Source organism: Microtus oregoni, unplaced genomic scaffold (genome assembly GCF_018167655.1).
Source record: "Microtus oregoni isolate MIOR12 unplaced genomic scaffold, Mior012 000071F_ref0000514, whole genome shotgun sequence".
In the NCBI taxonomy this organism is placed as follows: domain Eukaryota; kingdom Metazoa; phylum Chordata; class Mammalia; order Rodentia; family Cricetidae; genus Microtus; species Microtus oregoni.
In genome coordinates this window covers 2,077,301-2,098,618 of record NW_024543978.1, presented here as the reverse complement: position 1 = coordinate 2,098,618, position 21,318 = coordinate 2,077,301, and the positions used below count along the sequence as shown (strand labels likewise).

At 49.8% G+C, this 21,318-nt stretch overlaps 2 protein-coding genes across 3 annotated transcripts in view; both read left to right on the top strand.

Moving 5' to 3' along the window:
- The window catches only part of Cdh4 (cadherin 4), a 478,608-nt gene that overhangs the window by 347,244 nt on the left and 110,046 nt on the right, over nt 1–21,318 (top strand). For both annotated transcript variants that reach the window (XM_041641804.1, XM_041641803.1), the window contains exon 4: nt 18,402–18,572. In XM_041641804.1, the coding sequence (XP_041497738.1) occupies nt 18,402–18,572 (171 nt within the window). The remainder of the gene's footprint in view (nt 1–18,401; nt 18,573–21,318) is intronic.
- Nucleotides 16,946–17,266, top strand: LOC121440900 (pancreatic progenitor cell differentiation and proliferation factor-like). Its single transcript, XM_041641929.1, has 2 exons — nt 16,946–17,067; nt 17,149–17,266. Exons 1-2 carry the CDS (start codon nt 16,946–16,948, stop codon nt 17,264–17,266), a joined length of 240 nt encoding a protein of 79 aa, XP_041497863.1.

Here is a 21,318-nt window from a genome sequence, read left to right as displayed (position 1 = left end):
ACTCTTGGCTCCCAGCAACTCTAGTTCCAGGGGATCCAACCCCACTTCAGACCTTCGCAGGCACTGCACACATGTAGTGCACATATGTATTTGCAAGCGAAACACTTAAACACCCATAATATGAACAAATATTTTAAAAATTTAACAAATAAAACCTTCCTTTAGAAATACTCTCCAGTCTTTGAAAATGGCTGAGAGTTAAGATTGTGTATGCGTGTGTGTCTATGTGTTCGAAGATAATAAATTCAAGAAAGGAGAAAGAAAAACACCGAACAGATGGGCTAATATATTTCTCTTGGAGTAAGATGGTATGCTTACAAATATATCGGTAATTATAAAAATGAAGACATGTTAACATACAAATAAAAGAAAACATGTTGACAGATTGAATAAGTAAAAACCCTGCTAGGTGCAGCTTGCTAAATACACATCTTGAAAGTGTAAGAATGGAGACAGGTTGAAAGTAAAAATCCTGGAGGGGAAAGCCTGTGTAAATAACAAGCAGAAGAAAGCTGGCGGCAGCTCTGTTGACGGTAGACAGACTCACGTGAAGGGGGCTATGTCCCAGCCACAAGCAGACACACAAGACCTGGAGTGGCGGTGCACATGTGTGACTTCACCAGCTCAGAACAGAGTTGACAGAAGAAAAGGGAGGAATAACAAGAAAGGGTGCGAGTCGCTGTAAACGTTAACAAGCATCCATCTGTGAGTAACAGACTCACAAGCTACCGAGGGAACAGAAGGGGAAGACACAATAGGAAGCTCAGCCTTGTGCCGAGAAGTTTGCAACTCGGAGCTCACTGCTGCTAAGGGCCCCCGAATTACCAAAAGATTGGACTACAGACAGACCAGTTCCAACCTTTAACCCAAAAAGTCTCACCATAGTTGCAAGATTTAAAGTTCAAAGAGACGTGGTTGTAGGGTTTTTCAGTTTGTTTGTTTGTTTGTTTGTAATGCCAGAGCAATTAAGCTAAAAATCAACAGCAGAGAAGACAACTGGGAAATCCCCATAGCTTTGTAGTCAAGCGAAATCTTTGTTCTTTTCCCCGGGGAAGAACAGAACTGAAATGTAAGTTAGAGAGGATGCTGACTGCATGGAAAAACTAGTCCGGCAAAACCAGGTGGAAACACGTAGGCCTAATGGGCGGTGGAATAAAGAAAGGAAACTGCCTTCTAAGTACCCATCCCTAGAAATCACCAAAAGGGCAGAAAATTAAGCCCAGGTGAAAGAGATAAATAGCGAAGAATGAGACAGAGAAACAACACAGGAAATCAGAAAGTCATGGAATCAATGACCAAACTTGGTCATAAATGATAAAGCTGACCACTCTGGGTAAGGAAAAAGACAGAAAGGCAACAACCAACTCTAGGATAAAAGACGGTGCTAAGCCATCGTGTGGACGCCAGGAAATTGCGTGAGGGGAGTATTACGATGTTTGCCAAAAGCATTGAGAGCCAATAAACACAAAGTTTACCAAAACTAATGGATAAAAATAAAACCTCTGATCTATGTTATTACACTTGATGTTAGCCAAAGGCGAAGAAACAACCAAATTTATTTATTGCTATAAACAAAATTAAAATCTATGTCAAGGAAACATTTCAACTCTGCTAGTAGGTTCTGCCTTAGCTAGGAGGAGATATTAAGATTAATTTCACATGAACTTATCCGAGAGTTAAATGAGAAGGTTAGTCCCGTAAACCCTAACAGGGAGCGTGTCTCAAACCAGCAAAATCATTGCCCAAGAGAACAGGACCCTGGAACTCAGCATGAGTTGTCCAGGCAGAACACTGTCTTTCCTGATAAAAAGCCTTTTCCCAAACCAGCAAAACCATGCCCCAAATCAAAATCCAAAGTTTTGGAATGTATGATAGAAAAGATGATCATGGATCAACGCTGTCCATAAATTTATATAAGCAAAACATTAACCTTTAATCTAGCTATGTTTACATAGATTGATAAATCATGCCTGAGTTGTACTTATCCTGAGAATAAAAGATTGGCTTAGTCTATGCAGTTCATAGAAAGATTAAAAGATTGCATGGTCTTCTACATAGCAATTACTAAAAGTTAACTCCTCTTCCAGATATTAGGGATTTTCGGCTTATTGGGAAAGGAAGTGACCTTACAGAGGCTTACAAAAGGGATCTACCAACTCAACAGTAGCCATCCGATCAGCTGTTGAAAAGGGGAAAGGGGGCTCTCACCTCATGCACTGACGGTCCGAGCCAATGTGATAAGACAAGAAAAAGAAATCAAAATAAATAAGGCTGGCCCGGAAATGTAAAACCTAAAGGGGCGATAGGTAAGTTCCTGGGACGGATGGGTGAGCCTAGCTGGGTGTGGAGAGATTGTTGCTGTGTGCCAACAATGGACTTCAGTGAGTCTCAATGCCACTCAGTAGTGCACGTCATTCATTGAGACAAGTTTAGAGATCTTAAATTCCTGGAAGACTTCAGGTCATGAGGTTATTAATTCCACATTGTGCTTAACTGAATCCCTACCTCCACTCAGTAAATGACAGTTGTACTCCTACTGTCTCCAGTCACTGCCAAAGATTCCTTGGGGACAAAACTGACCTCATTCAAGAAGCCACGGTTAAAGTGGCTTCAGGAGCAAAGACTCAGAGAAAAAAAAAAAAGGGCAGCCCAGAAGAAAATGTTTACATTATTTATTTATGGTGTATATGGGCACACACATGCCACAGCATACATGCTGAGGTCAGAGAGAGTTTGTGGAAGTCCGTTCTCTCCTTCTACCGTGTAGAGTCTAGAACTGTCAGGCCGGGCAGCATAGCAAGGAAGAGCCTTTTCCTGATCAGTTCCCAGCCTGGATATTGAGCGTCGATGGACTCCAGCAACGGAATAAAGTCACTGGCTACAGAGGGACTGAGGAAGAGATGGCCACCGGCAAAGCACAGCCCGTGAGTGCCAAAGTCCCAAGGCAGCGCTCACGGAAAGGGGCACTGAAGTAGATTCCTCAAGGACTGTTGCCTAGGTGTGTGTGTGTGTGTGTGTGTGTGTGTGTGTGTGTGTGTGTGTGTATGGTGTGTATTAATTAGGAACATATATTTGAATACACAAAACTTATGCATATATATATATATTATACATATGATTCCAGGAATCAAAATGAGGGTCTTCTCCCATTGAGTCACACACCCTAGGCCTGTATTTTTAATGAATGTATTTTAAGTGGTTGCACAAGTTCCTATATAATATATTCAAATTCACCTCCTGACCTGCAATGTTTAAAAACTTTACTCTGTGACCTGGATGAAAAATTGTGTTGTCCCTACTTAATAAGGTGGAGGACAATCAAGGAAGGCACTGATGTTGACCTCTGGTCTATACACACATAACAGTACACAGATACAGACATGCACATACACAACACATATGTATTACACACACTGCACACCTGCACACACCTATACTACACACATACAGATATACCCACTCACACTATATCCACATATACACACTGCACAAGCACATATACAGGCACAGACACTACACATATAAACTACACACACATACACTGCACAAGCATGCTACACACACATATTATACATAAAACACTACACAAATGCACGCCTAGGACATACACATCACACACACATACACTACAAACATATACATTGCATGCATAAACACAGTACACCTAAACAACATGCACATACAAACACATACATGTGCATGCACTAAACCAGACACACAAGCACCACATACACATGATATATGCATATGTACATAAATATATATAGTACATGTGATACCAGAAATTAAAACATTAACCATACACATACATGAATACATATTTACCACACACATGTACACACAGACACCAAACAACATACATATACACATATATAACACAGTACATGTGCACACATATATACTACATGTACACTATGCATTTGCACACATATACCACAAGCATACTACATAGACATGCACTGAACACAAGTACACAATATATGTACACACTGCATGCATGTACACATATACGTTACACTTGCCCACAGGCATACATGCATATGCAACACACATGAACACTTAAAAATGCCCGTGTCAAGGGCTTCCCAGCAGGGCTTGAAGAAGATAAATTTACATGGAGATGTCCCCTAAGCAAAAGTCCCGTTATAGAAGGTTCTAGAGAGGGAAATGGCTGCCTGTAAAGCCAAGTCCACAGAATGTTTAAGTTCTGGGGATGCTCTCGCGGAAAGGGGTCTTTGAGCAAATCCCTCAAGGACTGCTGCCAAGGAACCCCCTAATTTCTCGGTTCTGTTCATTTCATTTCCCTTCTGCGCCCAGCTCCTCCCCGTTCATTATTTTAGGGACTCTCCATGGCTCTGGGTAAAACCGACAGCTTTACAGTTAGATGAACCATAAAAATTTGGCAATTTCTCTCCTCCCCCCAACCCCCAGCTGCTATTACGGGCCGTCTTTCCGTGTGTGATGCGCTCGGTGCTCAAATCTGGAAGAACGTTCTTTTGTGCAGCCTTGCAGGAAAGCCGATAGCAATTCAATTAGAAAATGCAAATGAGGTCACATATTTCCCAGAGGAGCAATGAGGTGCCCCTGAGGAATCCGAGCGACGTGCGGCCTCGCGGTAAATACTGAAGATGAAGCTTACCTCGCTGTTGTCGTCTGCCCGGCTGCTACAGCGCTTGAATGTGGCAATGGGGCCTGTGGGTACAGTTTGCCAAAAAGACACTGTTGTTTATGAAACTAATATTGGGCCTTCTGGCCCGTCAGCACTTTTGAAGAATCTGCTCGCAGGCAACTGGGAGCTACCCCGGGGTCAAGCTACAAGGGATCAGTTGTGTCCCAACCTAGAGCCATAGAAGGTGAGCCCATGTGTAGGTGGATTTTGCGGTGGGGTTGGATCCACAGTGATGGGTGACATTGTAAAAGGGGGAATTTCAGACACAGGCACACAGGGAAAACTTGGTCAGCAGATGAGAACAAGGGTAGAATGTCTCTATACCCCCGGCATTGCCAAAGACTGTCAGCATGCCAGGAGCCAGATAGGCAAGGAGTCAATCCTTCAGCTTCACCCAGCCCCTTGATCTTGGACTCTGGCCTCCCACTGAAAGAGAATAAACCTCTGTTGGTTTAGGAATCCGTTCCTGAGCCCATACTCCTTTTTGTTCTGCAGCCTGTGATGTTACTGCAAGGGGCATGGTGGTCCATAACCTCCATCCCAGGTCTACCACCCTGTCCCCTGGGTCCACCTCCTTATTCATCCTCAGGCCAGCTCTCTCTCTCTTCCTGGTCCATTACCCTCCCATTTGTGGCTCATTGCTACGTCCACATGGTTCATCATCTGCTTTCTGTCCCCGCCCCCTCCCGTGTCACGGTTGGTTACCCCATCCTGCAAATTGGGACTTTTGTTCTAGTTTATGCCACTGAGGCTCCCGTGTTACCTGCGAGAAAATGGAAAGGGGAGTTCTTGCTAGGAATCAGTTCCAACTGTTCCTGGAAGCCACTGACAGAGTCCTTGTAGTCCTAAGAAGGAGCTGTGGCCCTTGTAGGCCCCGCCCTCAATCAGTTCTGGAAAGCCTGGTGTTCTGAAACCTAATCTAGACACTTAGAAGTTCACAGACTCTTACTAGAAGAGGTCTTGGGATGTAGACAGGGATTGCATTTTTGTTACCAGACGCCCAGACCCAATTACACAGAAACTATATTAATTACAACACTGTTTGGCCTATTAGATCAAGCTTCTTATTAACTGAATCTTACATCTTTTTTATTAGTTTTTGTTAAGCTCTACATTTTTCTCTGCTCCCCTCCCTGCTTCTCCCCTCCCCCCTTCAACTCTCCCCCAAGGTCCCCATGCTCCCAATTTACTCAGGAGATCTTGTCTTTTTCTACTTCCCACGTAGATTAGATCTATGTAAGTCTCTCTTAGGGTCCTCATTGTTGTCTAAGTTCTCTGGGATTGTGATTTGTGGGCTGGTTTTCTTTACTTTATGTTTAAAAACCACTTATGAGTGAGTACATGTGATAATTGTCTTTCTGGGTCTGGGTTACCTCACTCAAAATGATGTTTTCTAGCTCCATCCATTTTCCTGCAAAATTCAAGATGTTATTTTTTTTCCTGCTGTGTAGTACTCCGTTGTATAAATGTACCCCACATCAGACTCTTACATCTTAAATTAACCCATTTCTTTTATTTTACCACAAGGCTCATGGTTTGATACCTCTTGCTTCTTGGACAGCTACATGGCATTTCCCTGACCCCGCCTTCTTTTCTCCTCTATCTCTGCTTGGATTCCCCACCTTGCTATATTTTGCCCTGCCATAGGCCAAAGCAGCTTCTTTATTAACCAATGGTAATAGAACATATTCACAGCATACAGAGGGGAATCCCACATCATTGGGATCCTAGAACACTGAGGCTGCAGTGACCCAGGTCTTTGCATATGTGGTGTGTGTGCAAGAGAGGCCTGGAGTCTGCCTTCAGAAGACATCAGAGGCGTTAGGTGGTGTGTAGGTCATGAAACTTGTGTCTCAGAAAACAGTGAGAGATGACCCTCAAGGAGACTGAAAAATACCAGTTCCAGAGACAGTAAGCTGCAGTAGTGTTGGAAAGCTGTGAGGACTGCCACTATCCTTGGTGTCTTCCCCAAGAGAGGGCCTGTGAACTCAGACCACTCAACTACTCCACAGATCTGGGCTCCATGCCTGAGAACTAAGAGAGGCTTGTGGTCACTGGCCCATGGGTCTCTCGTGACTGCTGGCCAGTGTTGCTGGAAAAAAAAAACTTATTTGAAATGGATATAGATAAAACCACAGCCCAGAGTGCCAGGCCCCACTTGGCAGCAGTAAGATCCACCCGTGTCATAGCCCTGTGTGACCCATGGTATTGGGTCACTATGCTGTGAGGGACACAGGAGATGGACTTGCGTGTGTGTCCTCAGCCCCTCCCGGCCACTGCACTGTGACAGACATTCAGCCCAGCACTGACCACAGCACTATCTCCAAGTCAGTGCAAACCATGAACTTCTGAGATTCAAACTTAGGTGACATTCGCAGAATTGGACAGTTTATAATCCTTTGGTTTGTGGTACGTGGCATGGGGGACAGGAGGTCTGAGGACTTGCCTCCACGCCAGGCTCAGTCATAGGTACGGTTCATCCTTCAGCCACCTGCCAGTCACTCACGGTCATCAGGTCAGCTCCTGTGATTGCCATAGGCCCGGGGACAAGGTAACTGTGTCAAGAGTCTGCCGAGATGCCGCCATCCTGTTCCTTACCTGGCCCATAACGGTGTAGGCCGGTCGACAAAGTGAGGATGATGGCATTCATCCAGTCACCCTGAAGACATAGGGACACACAGTGATGGCCCCGGAGTCTGGACTGTGGTCCCTGCTGGGCAGAGTGACCTGAGCATCCTACCCAGTGATGGGCAATAAAGGCCTAGGGGACGCCCACGGAGAAGATGCAGGCCCACACCACTGTCTCTCGCGGTGTTGTTCATCTGTGGCTTCTCATTCGAGGTGTGTGTGTGTGTGTGTGTGTGTGTGTGTGTGTGTGTGTGTGTGCTCATGGATGTGACCTCAGAGAGCCTGGAAGAGCCTCCAAGGGAGAGAGGTGACCATCCCTGCCTCGGCCTCCAGAGAAGCAAGGATTACAGGCCTCTACCTCAAGTCTCTTGTTGGCTCTCTTCTCTTCCTCTGTCTTGTGTCTTCTGATTTTTGTGGCTTCCCCACAACTCTAGTTTCAATAAGGAAAGTGATGTGGGTTTCCCACCACTGCCAAGCCAGTTGCTTTTAACTGAGAGAGATTAGATAATTAGGTTTCTCCCCTCCCCCTTTTTCTCCCTCCTCTGCCCTTTTCCCCCCTTCTCTCCTCCCCCTCCTAGCGGAGCATTGAGCTCTGTACATTTCTTTGCCTCTTCCTTTTCAGTGTAGCTCTGGAAAGGTTCCATTTTGCTTGTCTGCAAGCACACACATTTAAAATATTTAACTAGGCTTCTGTCCGCAGCCTGCTAGCTGGTTTCCATAGTAGCCAAGGAGCAGCTAAGGCAGAAGAAAATGGCATTTAACAAACACAAAATAAAACAACAGAAAGATAGCTTCACTCACAGAAAGAGCAAGCAGCTATTACACACACACACGCACACACGCACACACACACCTTTGCACAGATTCCCTCTGAAAAGGGTCCAGGTGGGCGATCAATGTCGTCCTTGCCTCGGAAGTCCGATGTAACTTAGAACCAGATGTTAAAATTCCACTGGGATGTGCACAGAAGGTTTCCTGGGCAAGGCAGGGTGGTATTTTGCCATCACCTCTATCTGGAAGGACAGTTTGGGCTCAGAGCTTCAGGGTAAGATTCCTACTGTGCACACCTACTGTGCACAGGATATTGACTGAGGCAGCTTTTAATTCACTCATGACCATAATGTAGAATGGTGGAATCAGAACTGGAGGCCTGGGGTTGGAGCTCAGATTGTGTCCCTACGTTGCTGCTCTCAGTCCCAGCACCCTGGGTACTGCAGACAGTATGGGCTGTGAGTGCCAATACCCTCGGCACTGCAGACAGTGTGAACTGTGAGTCCCACCACCCTGGGCACTGGAGACGGTGTGAGCTGTGAGTCCCACCACCCTGGGCACTGGAGACGGTGTGAGCTGTGAGTCCCACCACCCTGGGCACTGGAGACAGTATGGGCTGTGAATCCCAATACCCTCGGCACTGCAGACAGTGTGAACTGTGAGTCCCACCACCCTGGGCACTGCAGACGGTGTGAGCTGTGAGTCCCACCACCCTGGGCACTGGAGACAGTATGGGCTGTGAATCCCAATACCCTCGGCACTGCAGACAGTGTGAACTGTGAGTCCCACCACCCTGGGCACTGCAGACGGTGTGAACTGTGAGTCCCACCACCCTGGGCACTGGAGACAGTATGGGCTGTGAATCCCAATACCCTCGGCACTGCAGACAGTGTGAACTGTGAGTCCCACCACCCTGGGCACTGGAGACGGTGTGAGCTGTGAGTCCCACCACCCTGGGCACTGCAGACGGTGTGAGCTGTGAGTCCCACCACCCTGGGCACTGGAGACAGTATGGGCTGTGAATCTCAATACCCTGGGCACTGCAGATGGTGTGAGCTGTGAGTCCCACCACCCTGGGCACTGGAAACGGTGTGAACTGTGAGTCCCACCACCCTGGGCACTGCAGACGGTGTGAGCTGTGAGTCCCACCACCCTGGGCACTGCAGACGGTGTGAGCTGTGAGTCCCACCACCCTGGGCACTGGAGACAGTATGGGCTGTGAATCCCAATACCCTGGGCACTGCAGACGCCACCCATCCTGCTTCTTCCCTCCGTGGCTCCTGCAGGTCTTGGGTGGAGTTCAGAGAGGGAGCCCATGGGCAGCCTTTCTTCAGAGACACCACGCAAAGCCCAGCTGTTGTGTCCACTACCTGGTACTGCGTGTCCTGCCTGACACGTGGCTCTGCACTCACCTGTGGGTGTTAGGTCACAGGTAGCCTTTCTGGGAGTCCTTGTTGGCACTCTTTCTTGCCACGACCACTGCCTCGTCACTTCCAAGGAATCTCCCAGGAACAGATGGCACTTTTCTCTGGAATCGACTCCCAGATGGACACCTTGGAGAGGAGTGCGCATGTATGGTCTGGATAGATCAGCATCGTTTTCACTTTCCACACCAGAAGGGGAGCAATTATTGATTTATTTGGGGACCATATTGTCTCATCTTCCCCCATTCCAATGTAAGTCGAGTTCATTCTTAATGCAGAAGTGGTGCTTCATTTTGACTATAGATCCATATCCGGTTAGCAACCTCAGAATGCTAGACTTTAAGACAAATTATTTGTGCGACCTGGCATGGGGTGTGGTTCCATATTTACCTGTGTTTTGGAGGGAGCCAGGCTATTGAATTATGATCCCAGTGACACTGTGGGTGCCCAGCTGCAGGAAGAGCTGCAAGTGTTAGGAGCTGAATCCTGTGTGACAGCAAGGGCTGCTGGGTAAGAGGACGGAGATGCTAGTTAAGCAACTGATGACAGCTGGATGCTGGAGAGGCAGGGGAAGGAGGTAGAAAGGGCTCTGGAGATCCCAGAAGCTTCCCTACTGGGAGCACATCTGCCTGGGGCCGCAGCTAGAGGCCTTCGCCTCCCACATAGAGCCTGAGGCATGCGAAATCCTCCAGTTGCTATCACTCTACTGAGCATGTGGTCCTACGCTGAAGGGCTGTGTCTGGCGGTGGAACCCAGGGAAAAGCCCAAGCTCTTCTGGCCATAGGAAGGCCACACGACTTTAGTGCCACCCTTCATCCCTCACCACACACACCTAGAGTTGGGAGTTGCCTGTGCCCAGTCCTCAGCCACCATTTAGCAGAGGCTGTAAGATGAGTCCACGGAGCTCCTGTGGTACACCCTGTACTACGCTACAGCTATGGAAGGCAGACACAATTGCCGGGTTACATGGCTGGAGGGTTTTTAAAAATTATTATAACTGTGCCTAGCATTTCTGTGTTATGTGTGCATGTGTGTGCTGGTGTGTGCATGCGGAGATTACAGGACAACTTTGTGGACTGAGTCCCGCCCCCTCCATCTTTACACGGGTCCGGAGAATCTATCCCAGGTCTCTAGGATTGCACAGCAAGTGCTCTAGCGACTGGAACATCTCATTGGCCCCTTAGACGCCTTTCCATGGCAATGGTCATGAGCCCCCAATGCATGAATAACAAAACCCCAGGGACAAAAATTGGGGTTCAACATGAAAATCAGAAAAGCCAAACCACTAGAGAAGTCTTATGTCTACCAAGGCTGGGCGACTGCAGATTAAGCCTCTCTCTTTCTCCTCCCATTTTATATTCCCTCTAGTGCTGGGATTAAGGGCGTGTGACTCCCTAGTACTGGGATTAAGGGTGTGAGTCACGACCTGGATCTGTTTCTGCAGTGACCTTGAGTAGCCCAGGGTGGCCTTGAACTCACAGAAATCCATTCGCCTGTTTCCCAAATCCTGGAATTAAAGGTGTGTGCCACCATTGCCTGGCCTCTAGTAGCTTCAACTTTGCCTGTGGTTTTCAGGCAAGATTTATTTATTAAAATGCAATAATGCAGTGACTTGGCTTTTCTGGTTTTGAGTCTGAACCCCAGTTTCTGTCCCTGGGTTTTATCATTTGTGCTTCAGCCCCCAGTGTCTTCATGGAAAGAAATTCTCTGATCTCAGGTCTCCCCCATCAATCAGCTTCCCTGCTCATCACAGCTCTGTCTGCAGATGGTCCCCACCTCGGCTCTCGTTTATTTTATTACTTTTGTGATGTGTGTGAAAGCCAGGGCCTCATGTGCTAAGAAAGTGCCCTACCACAAAGCCACATCCCAGTAGCTGCGCCAGGAGAGCTCTACCACAGAACCACATCCCAGTAGCTCCACCAGGAGAGCTCTACCACAGAGCCACATCCCAGTAGCTCCACTAGGAGAGCTCTACCACAGAGCCACATCCCAATAGCTGCACCAGGAGAGCTCTACCACAGAGCCACATCCCAGTAGCTGCACCAGGAGAGCTCTACCACAGAGCCACATCCCAGTAGCTCCACTAGGAGAGCTCTACCACAGAGCCACATCCCAATAGCTGCGCCAGGAGAGCTCTACCACAGAGCCACATCCCAGTAGCTCCACTAGGAGAGCTCTACCACAGAGCCACATCCCAATAGCTGCGCCAGGAGAGCTCTACCACAGAGCCACATCCCAGTAGCTCCACTAGGAGAGCTCTACCACAGAGCCACATCCCAGTAGCTGCACCAGGAGAGCTCTACCACAGAGCCACATCCCAGTAGCTGCACTAGGAGAGCTCTACCACAGAACTACATCCCAGTAGCTGCACCAGGAGAGCTCTACCACAGAGCCACATCCCAGTAGCTGCACCAGGAGAGCTCTACCATGGAGCCACATCCCAGTAGCTGCACTAGGAGAGCACTGCCACGGAACTACATCCCAGTAGCTGCACTAGGAGAGCTCTGCCACGGAGCCACATCCCAGTAGCTGCACTAGGAGAGCACTGCCACGGAACTACATCCCAGTAGAGCACTGCCACGGAACTACATCCCAGTAGCTGCACTAGGAGAGCACTGCCACGGAACTACATCCCAGTAGCTGCACCAGGAGAGCTCTACCATGGAGCCACATCCCAGTAGCTGCACTTTTTTCACTTTTCATTTGCTACAGGACTTCACTAAGACCTCAGATGGCTATTAAACTTCCAGGCCTCCTGCCTAGGACTAGGAAGTAGCTGAGACTGCAGGCCTGCACCACACACTTCCTCCTCTGCCTTTACCTTTGCAGGAGAGAAACCTTGGCTGGAGGGCAGGGCTTACACAAGTGTGCTTAGGTGAAAAGGCAGATCCCGGGTTTGTTACCATCAGCAATATTTACCCTTTCTTTCCTGATAGAATTTCCTGACCAGAAGACCTAGAGGAAGAAAATGGGGTAGCAAAAATACCCGCTCTCTGTCTTTTCCCCCACACACTCCCTTTATTCTGTGCCCAGTCAGTGTCTACTATCTGTTATGAAAATTAGAACTTCCAGTGCCTTGTGGAGATTGTGTGTCAGCATTAGGGGGTTCACAGGGTTGTACTCCCAACCAGAGACTTTCCCGAAGAGTCACATGGGTAACAAAAGCTGATGACTGCATCTCACAAGGTGAGGTTGGCAGTGTGACACCCTGACTTAAGAGGCTGTGTCCCAGGACCCTGCTGTGTGTCCTTTAAAAGTGGTGTGACTGCTTCTATAAGCTGCTTTTATTGAATCAGGAAGACTCAGACATATGCCCTTTTCTCAAAATTGGAAAGCATTTAAGGTGTTAAAGAGACGTCCACATGGTCACCCAGTCCCAGTTCCTGGGGAGCTGGGAGGCATCTGGGAACCTTGAAGCAATCTTGCATTTCCGCTTTCTAAAATGTGACATCTTCTCTTGGCAACAATGGGAAATTCTGTCCCTCGAGGGATTCTGCACAAACATCAAGGAGCCCGAATCAGTAGTCCAGTGCCTGGCACCCAGTGCCTGGGAGGTGGATAAGGTGGTTCCACCTGGGAACATCTATTTTCTAGGTCTTCTCAGTGTCCCTGTGCCCGCCCGGCCTTTGTACAACTCTCCACAGTGCTGGGGCTGTGTACACTCAGTTAAGAGTCTGCCCTGGGAGCATCGCTCTGTGTGAGACCCACACGGGCTGCAGGGAACCATGCGAAGTCCAGAGGCCTCAGGTAATCGGCCAGATCTCTGCGCTGCCATCAAAGGGAAATTTAGAAAATATTGATCAATAGCTACTTGTAAACCAGTTCCCACCCACTGCAAACTGGTTCCCGCCCACTCCCGCCCACTACAAACCAAGATGATCAGGACAGACCGGTACACACCTGGGACAGGTGTTCAGGCGCTTCCTATCACAGGTGCACCCTGTCACTCACACTGACCCGTGCGCCTCACCTGGCTTCCTATCACAGGTGCACCCTGTCACTCACACTGACCCGTGCGCCTCACCTGGCTTCCTATCACAGGTGCACCCTGTCACTCACACTGACCCGTGCGCTTCACCTGGCTTCCTATCACAGGTGCACCCTGTCACTCACACTGACCCGTGCGCCTCACCTGGCTTCCTATCACAGGTGCACCCTGTCACTCACACTGACCCGTGCGCCTCACCTGACTGAGTGTTGCACAATTCACTGACTATAAAACCCAGGCTCCTGCATGATTCCTCAGAAAGATGAGCAGGCTTGGCAGCAGGGAACCATGAGGAAAGGTCACTTCCCACGTTGTATTCTAACCTGACACTTGATTGTCTTTAAAATAAAGTACAGTGAGCGGGGCGTGGTGGCCCAGACCTTTAATCCCAGTGCTCGGGAGGCAGAAGCAAGCAGATCTCTGTGAGTTTGAGGCCAGACTGGTCTATGTAGCAAGCTCCAATCCAGCCAAGACTACAGACTGAGACCCTGTCTCAAAAAAAAAAGTGATTATTTAAAACCCGCCCCAGATCAATGTTGAGTTATTCATTTGCCACGTGTGCATGGAGCCTGCAGGGAACTGACCCAGCTTCTTGCTAATGCAGAGCAGCCCTGGGGACCTCTCGGAGAAGCCACAGTCAATTACCCTCATGGTCCTGCTCAGAGAACCGGTCTCCTTTCAGGGGAGTAAGGCCTGGGTGGGACAGAGCCCCGGGCTCAGGGACAGGGGTGTGGGATGACTGTACAGCCACTGTGGCCAATGCTTCCATCATCTCCTAACACAGCTGCCAGTGAGCGGGAGCCTCTGCCCTTCAGGGGAAATCGTCAGGCCTCCATTGCATGCCTCCCTCTTAGCCTTTTAAATCCACTTCTCACCTCTCTCCTGAAATGACAACCTATGTGGCCACAAGCTTGAGCATCTTGCCAAGGCCCACGAAGAAGAGGGAAGGAAAGGTGCTTGTATTTGAGATGGATTCAGGAAGTGTACCAAGAGGGACCCAAGACCAGCTGATATGGAAGGACTTTCATCCCACCATCCCACCCCCTCTCAGGATAAAACACACACGCACATGCGCACATGCACACGCACGCATGCATACACACGCACACATACACACATGCATGCACACATGCATACACATGCACACATACACACATGCATATACACATACACACACACACACACACACACGCATGCATGCACACACGCTCGCCTGCACACACAGTATGAAGGACAGGGATACACATCCCACCAGTGGATCCTGCCATTGCCCAGCTCACGAGAACACAGTATGCCATTCGTCTTTAAAAGGCAGAGGATATGGCTTAGTTGTTAAAACACTTTCCTTGTACACATGAGGACCTAAGGTTAATCTCAGAATTCAAATTTGAAAGGAGGAGAAAGAAGGAAGAAGAGAAGGAGAAGATGAAGAAGAGGAAGAAGGGGCAAGCATGGTGGTGAAGCACCTGTGATCCGAACACTTCTGAGGCAGAAACTGGAGGATCACAAGTTCAAGGCCAGCCTGGGCTACAAGAGAGCCTAGCTCAAGGAAAGAGAGAAGAGGGAGGGAGAGTAGGAACTGGTGGGGAAATCCAACAGATGTAGGGCCAAGAGACTGGCTGAACAGCTGGTGCCTTGGAGAAACATGATCATAAGCTGACCTGGTTCCTACATAATCCGCTGCCTCTTCAGCCCGAAGCCAGGAAGCAAGGGTTCAGGACAAGTGGGTCTTAGAATCTGGGATCAAAATGAGGGGAGACGTCCCGACTGCAGTAAACTCTCAGACTCCCCTAAGGCAGGGAGAGGTGGGGCAGGGCTAGCTATAAGACTCTAGGGCATGGTTCTCAACCTTCCTCATGCTACAACCCTTTAACACAGTTCCTCATGTAGGGCGCCATGATGCTATCACTGTTATGAATCATAAATACCTGACGTGTAGAATACCTGGTATGTGACCCTGTGGGGATCGCCACCCATAGGTTGAGAACTGCTCTAGAGGAAAGCAGGTCCCGGCTCCGGGGATGCTGCAAGCCTGATTTCTCCTCTCTCATCACCCGCTCGCCTTCCAGCTCCCCTGAGTCCAGCAACCAGGGCCATGGTGAGGCTTTCCTCTTGAAGCTGTATATCTGATGGCCACACTGTGGCCACACTGGCTGCGAGCAAGGCTTCAGTTGGCAGCTGCTGCTTTAAGAAAAGCCGAGGTCAGCAAGAGCGTGAGGAGGTGGATGGGAGACAGCTGGTCCAGGCAGACACTCAAGACGCTGAGATGCAGAAACAGGCAAGACGTGGCCTGCAGAGGGGTCCAGGCACGTGTCCACGTGCACACACACCTACCTATGTATGTGTGTCAGGTGCGCAAACGCATAGAGTCTCACACAGGTGTGTGGGTGCACTCTGCAATGCTTAGGAACAGCGACGAAGCTCACCTCTCCTTACCCATGACCAGCCACCGTCACGAAGACACAGAGAGAAGAGAATCAAGTCCACGATAGGGAGAATGTGCTAGGGAAGGAGAAGCATCATCCAGAACAAGCAGATTTCCACGTCCGCGTTCCACAAGGGCCCACATGTCTGGGAGAATGTGCCTTTCCCACCAGGCTGGCCGCTAATTGCCTTCGACGGTTTTCTCCCAGGCAGAAGCCTGCGCAGGTCTGGCATTGACGTTCACCAGATTTTGTTATTACATTCGTCTCGCAGCTCTAAAACAGTAGCAAATATGTGCAATTTATTTAAACAACACTGGGGAAATTAACACGGCGCAAACGCTTCCTCAGCAAATGAAGATAAAGCCGGGTTTTTAAGCGGGTGTGTGAGAGGCTCTTGGAGCTTCCAGTCTACAATGCGGCCTTGGCAGCAGCAGCTACTATGAAAGAGACTCAGCTGTGTGAGGCAGCCTGGTGGGCTCTGCCTCGCCACACACTCAGAGCACTGGGGACAAGTCCCAGAGGCTGTCCTTCGGAAGAGGTCCAGTTGCTCACATCTGGCCAGCTCAGCAGATATGCTCTGAATGAGGACAGTCTAGCAGGTCCAGTGGCCGCAGAGCTGTGGTTTCAGCTGTTCCAGGGTCAGAGGCATGAAGATCACAAGCCCAAAACCTGACTGAGCTATAGAGTGAGCTCCTCTCTTAAGATGAAGAAGAGGAAGGAGAAAGGGAAGAAGAAGAAGAGAGGAAGATGGGTGCAAATCGTATGCAGGTCATGGGATGGACGCTTCCCGTGGGTTATTCCTGCAAACGGTGCCAGAGCCTAGTGCCCCACACATTACCACCTGTGATTGTGTGCCCAGACCCATGAGGAGGTGCTACGGTGTCTTCCCAAGGTCTCTGCAGCTTGCTGGCCCTGAAGGGTGGCAGCAATCCCTTCCAGCAACTCACTAGTGGCTACCCATGACTACTACGGGTCAAGCCAGCTCCTTGTTCAGCAACAGCTGCTGCGGAAATGCCAAGTGCACCCTCCCCACCCCAGGATGCAGTGCCTCACCCCCAACACCAGGCCTCCTGAGACCGACCCTGGCCACTGGTGGGCCAGCTTCTTTTTCAGGAAGTCCACCCTCCCATTCATGACCACAGTGTTGGAGTCTCTTGAGCAGTGAGTCCATCTTCATAAAGTTGCGGGGATGGCCCCAGTTAAAACTAGCTTCTGACTCACTGACTTATTCTCTCCCTGCAGCCCGGCAGAATCCCCCCAGGCCTCCAGAAGCCCGATCTCCCGTGGCCTGGCTCCTGAAACCATGAAGCAGCAGCCAGTCTTCCATTCTGGCCAGGCCAACACGAGGGCCCCGTCCTGACCTAGCAGAACCACAGCAAACCCAACTTCAGTGGTGCTAGGCCAGAGCCCCACCCATCCACCCCACCCTGTAAACTAGGAAGGCTGCAGTTAGAGCCCTTGCTTAGCACGCACAAGGCCTGAGTTCATCAGATGAGCCGGCACCTGGGACTTGTGAGCCTTGCCATGAACGCATGTGTCTGAGAACCAACAATGTCCTTCACTCAAGGACGCAATAGACAGAAGCATCCAGCATGGCCCGGAGCTGGCCAGGCCTGGTACTGAGGAACAGGTGTCTCTAACAAGCCCCTTAGTATAAGCTGCAGGTGTGGAGCCAGCATGAAATGCAAGCCCTGCCCCCTCCAGCTGCCAGCAGATTTAAAAGCCAACCGGGGAGCAGGGAGACTTCTCTGGGACTTCCATGGGAATATGTGTCTCCTCAACTCCACTGCACATCCCATGAATGCCACTCCACAGGACTCCAGAAGTGAGAGCTGGCACTCGGGAGGCTGAGGCAGGAGCATGGCTGTAAATTCAAATGAGTTTCAAATCAGCTGGGACTACAACATTCAAAGGTGTCTGTCCACAGGATGGATGCTCAGGCTGTCTGTCTGTCTGTCTGTCCATAGGGGGTGCTAATCCACGGAGTAAGTGCACAGGTTCATCCACATTGGAGATGAACTTTACCTTGTTGGTTTGGCAGGGGGAAGGGTGTGTATGTTACTTTAATTTGCGTTCTTGATTCATAGAAGATGTCTACATGTTTATGGATGTTAGGTGCCTATTGTGGCATGTTCGGCACATATCGATGTGTGTTCTTTTCTTATTATGAGAGAAATTATTGATTTAAAAAAGCTGTTTATATAGGAGCTAGCAACCCTTTGTGAGATTTCTTTCTGATTCGGTTGCTTAGCACAAAGCTATGGGTTCCAAAAGAATTTAAAAACCAAAGAAACCCCTTCGCTATGGTCCACTAAGGTGCTGTGTGGACTCCTTTTTGTGGTTTCCACTTCTAATTCCACAAAAAAAAAAAAAAGACTTTCACCCTTTTCCCAGTGTCCCCCACTCTTCCACACCAATAGGGGAGGACATAGACACTCCTAACAGGGGCCTTTGTGTAAAAGCCTGACTTGATATCTCTCACTCTTCTCCCTCAGAAAGGAAAGACAGCAGCCCTGGACCCCTCTCAGTCCCCAAAGGACACACTGCTGCCGTGGCCCCAGCACCAGAGCTCCGGAGGGCTGAGGAGGCAGAAGCGTGACTGGGTCATCCCGCCCATCAACGTGCCAGAGAACTCCCGCGGGCCCTTCCCCCAGCAGCTCGTCAGGGTAAGTGGACCCAGCTGTTCTTAAGGCTGGTCTGGGCAGGTTCTGAGGTGTGGGAGGCACTGTGCAGTAAAGAAACTGTGGGGAAACGTGGAGCCAAGGCCACTCTGAGGGGATGTTCTGCCGACCGGCCTCTCGGTTGCAGCGACTGCTCTTCAGAATTATTTGTTGCACTGTCCTGTCTGTGGACGCTGGTGTGGTTCAAGGTTGTCCTTTGGCCTCTGACGCCTGCCTGTCTGTGATCTGACTGTGTTTTCCCCTTACACATCTGTGATGACGGTCACGTGATGAAATGCAGGGACATGATCAAGGAGAAGCCCCATGAAAATGAGGGTTCTGGGGCTTTGCAAGAGTCACGAGAGGCCAGAGTATGTGGAAAGAGGCGTCTGTTCTCAGGCCAGCTCTATTGTTCGTTCCTTTCCTTGTAGTCCAGAGTTGTGTGTTTAGTGTGCAGATAGCATCAGAGCTCCCTGCCAGCTCTTCGTCACTACTGTCAGCCCCAGGGGGTTTCCTAGTCTATCCAAGAGGGGCAGGGGATTTAGAGTAGAAACGCTGGCATTGGTGCTGTGACACACACCCAGGGACACTCCGTGGCAATGTCCCCTGCTTCTGCGCACACTCACCACAGGGGGCGTGAGGCTTTCCTGGAGCTGCCTGAGTCAGAGCCAGGACCTTGGGCGGGCAGAGGAGGCTGTCCAGGAGGGAAACCCCACTGGGGAGCCTCTGCTCCTGGCTACTGACTCACCCACTGTCCACAATGGCTCCTAAGATGATGCTGAGGGCAGCCGTGTGGTCCTCACTCTGTGCACGAGTCTTGGCCCTCTCCAGATGGTGGCTGCTTCTGGCGATCACTGCAATGTCACCTACTGAAGGGTTTTCCCCAAGTCTTTCATTTTTATTATAAATCAATTTGTTCTGAGAGGGGTTTCATCCAGCCATGCCTGCAATGCTGTATTGCACGCCACATGGAAGGTGGCTATGAGCATGGCTGCCAACACAGAGAAGTCGCCTCCATGCGAGCCTAGGCCATGGGGACAGCAGTGTGTCTTAGAGATGCACAAGGCCCTGCAGAGCCTCCTGAGCCTCATCTGGTGCAGAGAAAGATGCAAGGGGGGAGGAGAAGAGATGCCCGAGCCACCCAGCCCAGCCTCTCTCTCTTCCTCAGAGCTGGCTCGCTTTTCCGAGATGGCCCTGTCTGCAAATCTCTAAGTATCTCTAGGACACAGGTGTGAACTGAGCAGGACCCAGGCGGCATATGAACAGAAGTTGTGGCTATGTGCCCATCAAACCAAATTCTTGAAAGTAAGCAGCAAGCAGAAGCTTGATTAAAAACTCCCAGTCAGTCATCCCCAGCCTCCAGGAAGCTCTGCTCCAAGCTATTCCCATGGGCAGTGAGTGACAGGTGAGCTGAGGGCTCTGGTCTGCTCACATCCAAAGGGAATGTCCAGAACCAGGCAGTGGGGAAGGATCAGGAGCACTGTAGCATCCCCAAATCTTGGCTCCACTCCTATTCTACAGACAGACCGGGAAAACATAACAAGACCACAGGATGCCCTTGTGGGCAGAGCCATACTGCAGAAAGAGCTACCTGTTTATCACCATGGGGACAGGGGTCAGCTGTCCTCTGCTGGGCCTGAGACCCGAACGGATGTGTCAGTGGTCAGGGATATGGCCAGGCATGGTTAGAACTGAGGGAGTGACCACTTACTCCCACCAGCAGAGACCTGGGTCCACTATCAGCTGGAGACCTTTCTCAAGGTGTGGCTATTAGAGTTGAGCTCACAGCATGTCTGAAGATGCTGTGTGCATGGCTTTCCATAGGGATGGCTGCATATCAGGGGCATTTTCCTCTCCTGGTCACACAGACGTGGGAAAGTGTGTCTGGACACAGCGGCAGGCAGTAGAAGCTGCCGGGTGGGCAGTGCCAGCTGGTGAGGCTTGGAAGTTGAGTTCCTAACTGGCAAGGAGAACAAAGAAACCATGGTTCGACTGTACACACAGCAGCCTGCCTCATATACACAGCATGCAAGCCTACACACACATGAACACATGGCAACCCACTTCATATATACACACATGCACACATACAGAAACCTAATTCATATATACCATCCCACTACCTACAAATATATATAAACATACACACACAGCCCACTTTATACACACATGTATGACCCACGCACACAAGCCCGTTTCAAACATCTACACGTGTATGCACAACCCACTTTGTGCACACGTGTGCACATCAGCCCACACACGTCACTCCATCTACACAACCACATCTGCACCGTGTTCTCTTTTTCTGTTCCCGACTCACACAGGGTGCAGACAGCGACTCTGGGTCTACTCTGCGTTGGTCTATCTGCAGGAAGCCCGTGAGTTTTCTGTCAGTGCTCCAGGGCAGTGCTCCAAAAGCCCACATCGGAGAGTGAATGCAGCTTGATGGGCGGGCAGCAGAGCTGGCACACTCCGAGGTTCAGCTGGGATTAGCTAGTTCCGTGCTCGTTAAGGCATTTCATTCTGATAAAATATGTTAAATGAAAACGTGGGTGGGAGAAGAGGCAGAATGTTCTTCCCAAACCCCAGTTAATTGCCGGCGTTTTCCTTGGAAGGAATAGTGTCTCTTCATAAGTGCTCACTCTGCCGCACAGGGGACAGACTTGTGTGTCCAGGAAAGCCTGGTGAGAACAGTAGAGCTAGGAGACTAAGCCATGCAGGTGCACAGGAGGAGCTGAGCCATGGGGGTCCA

Bases quoted from the DNA above. Each gene is read 5' to 3' on its own strand.
- LOC121440900 (XM_041641929.1), top strand. From the start codon at position 16,946: ATGCAGTGCCTCACCCCCAACACCAGGCCTCCTGAGACCGACCCTGGC. The intron at 17,068-17,148 runs GTGAGTCCATCT...CTCTCCCTGCAG, and splicing joins GTGTTGGAGTCTCTTGAGCA to CCCGGCAGAATCCCCCCAGG.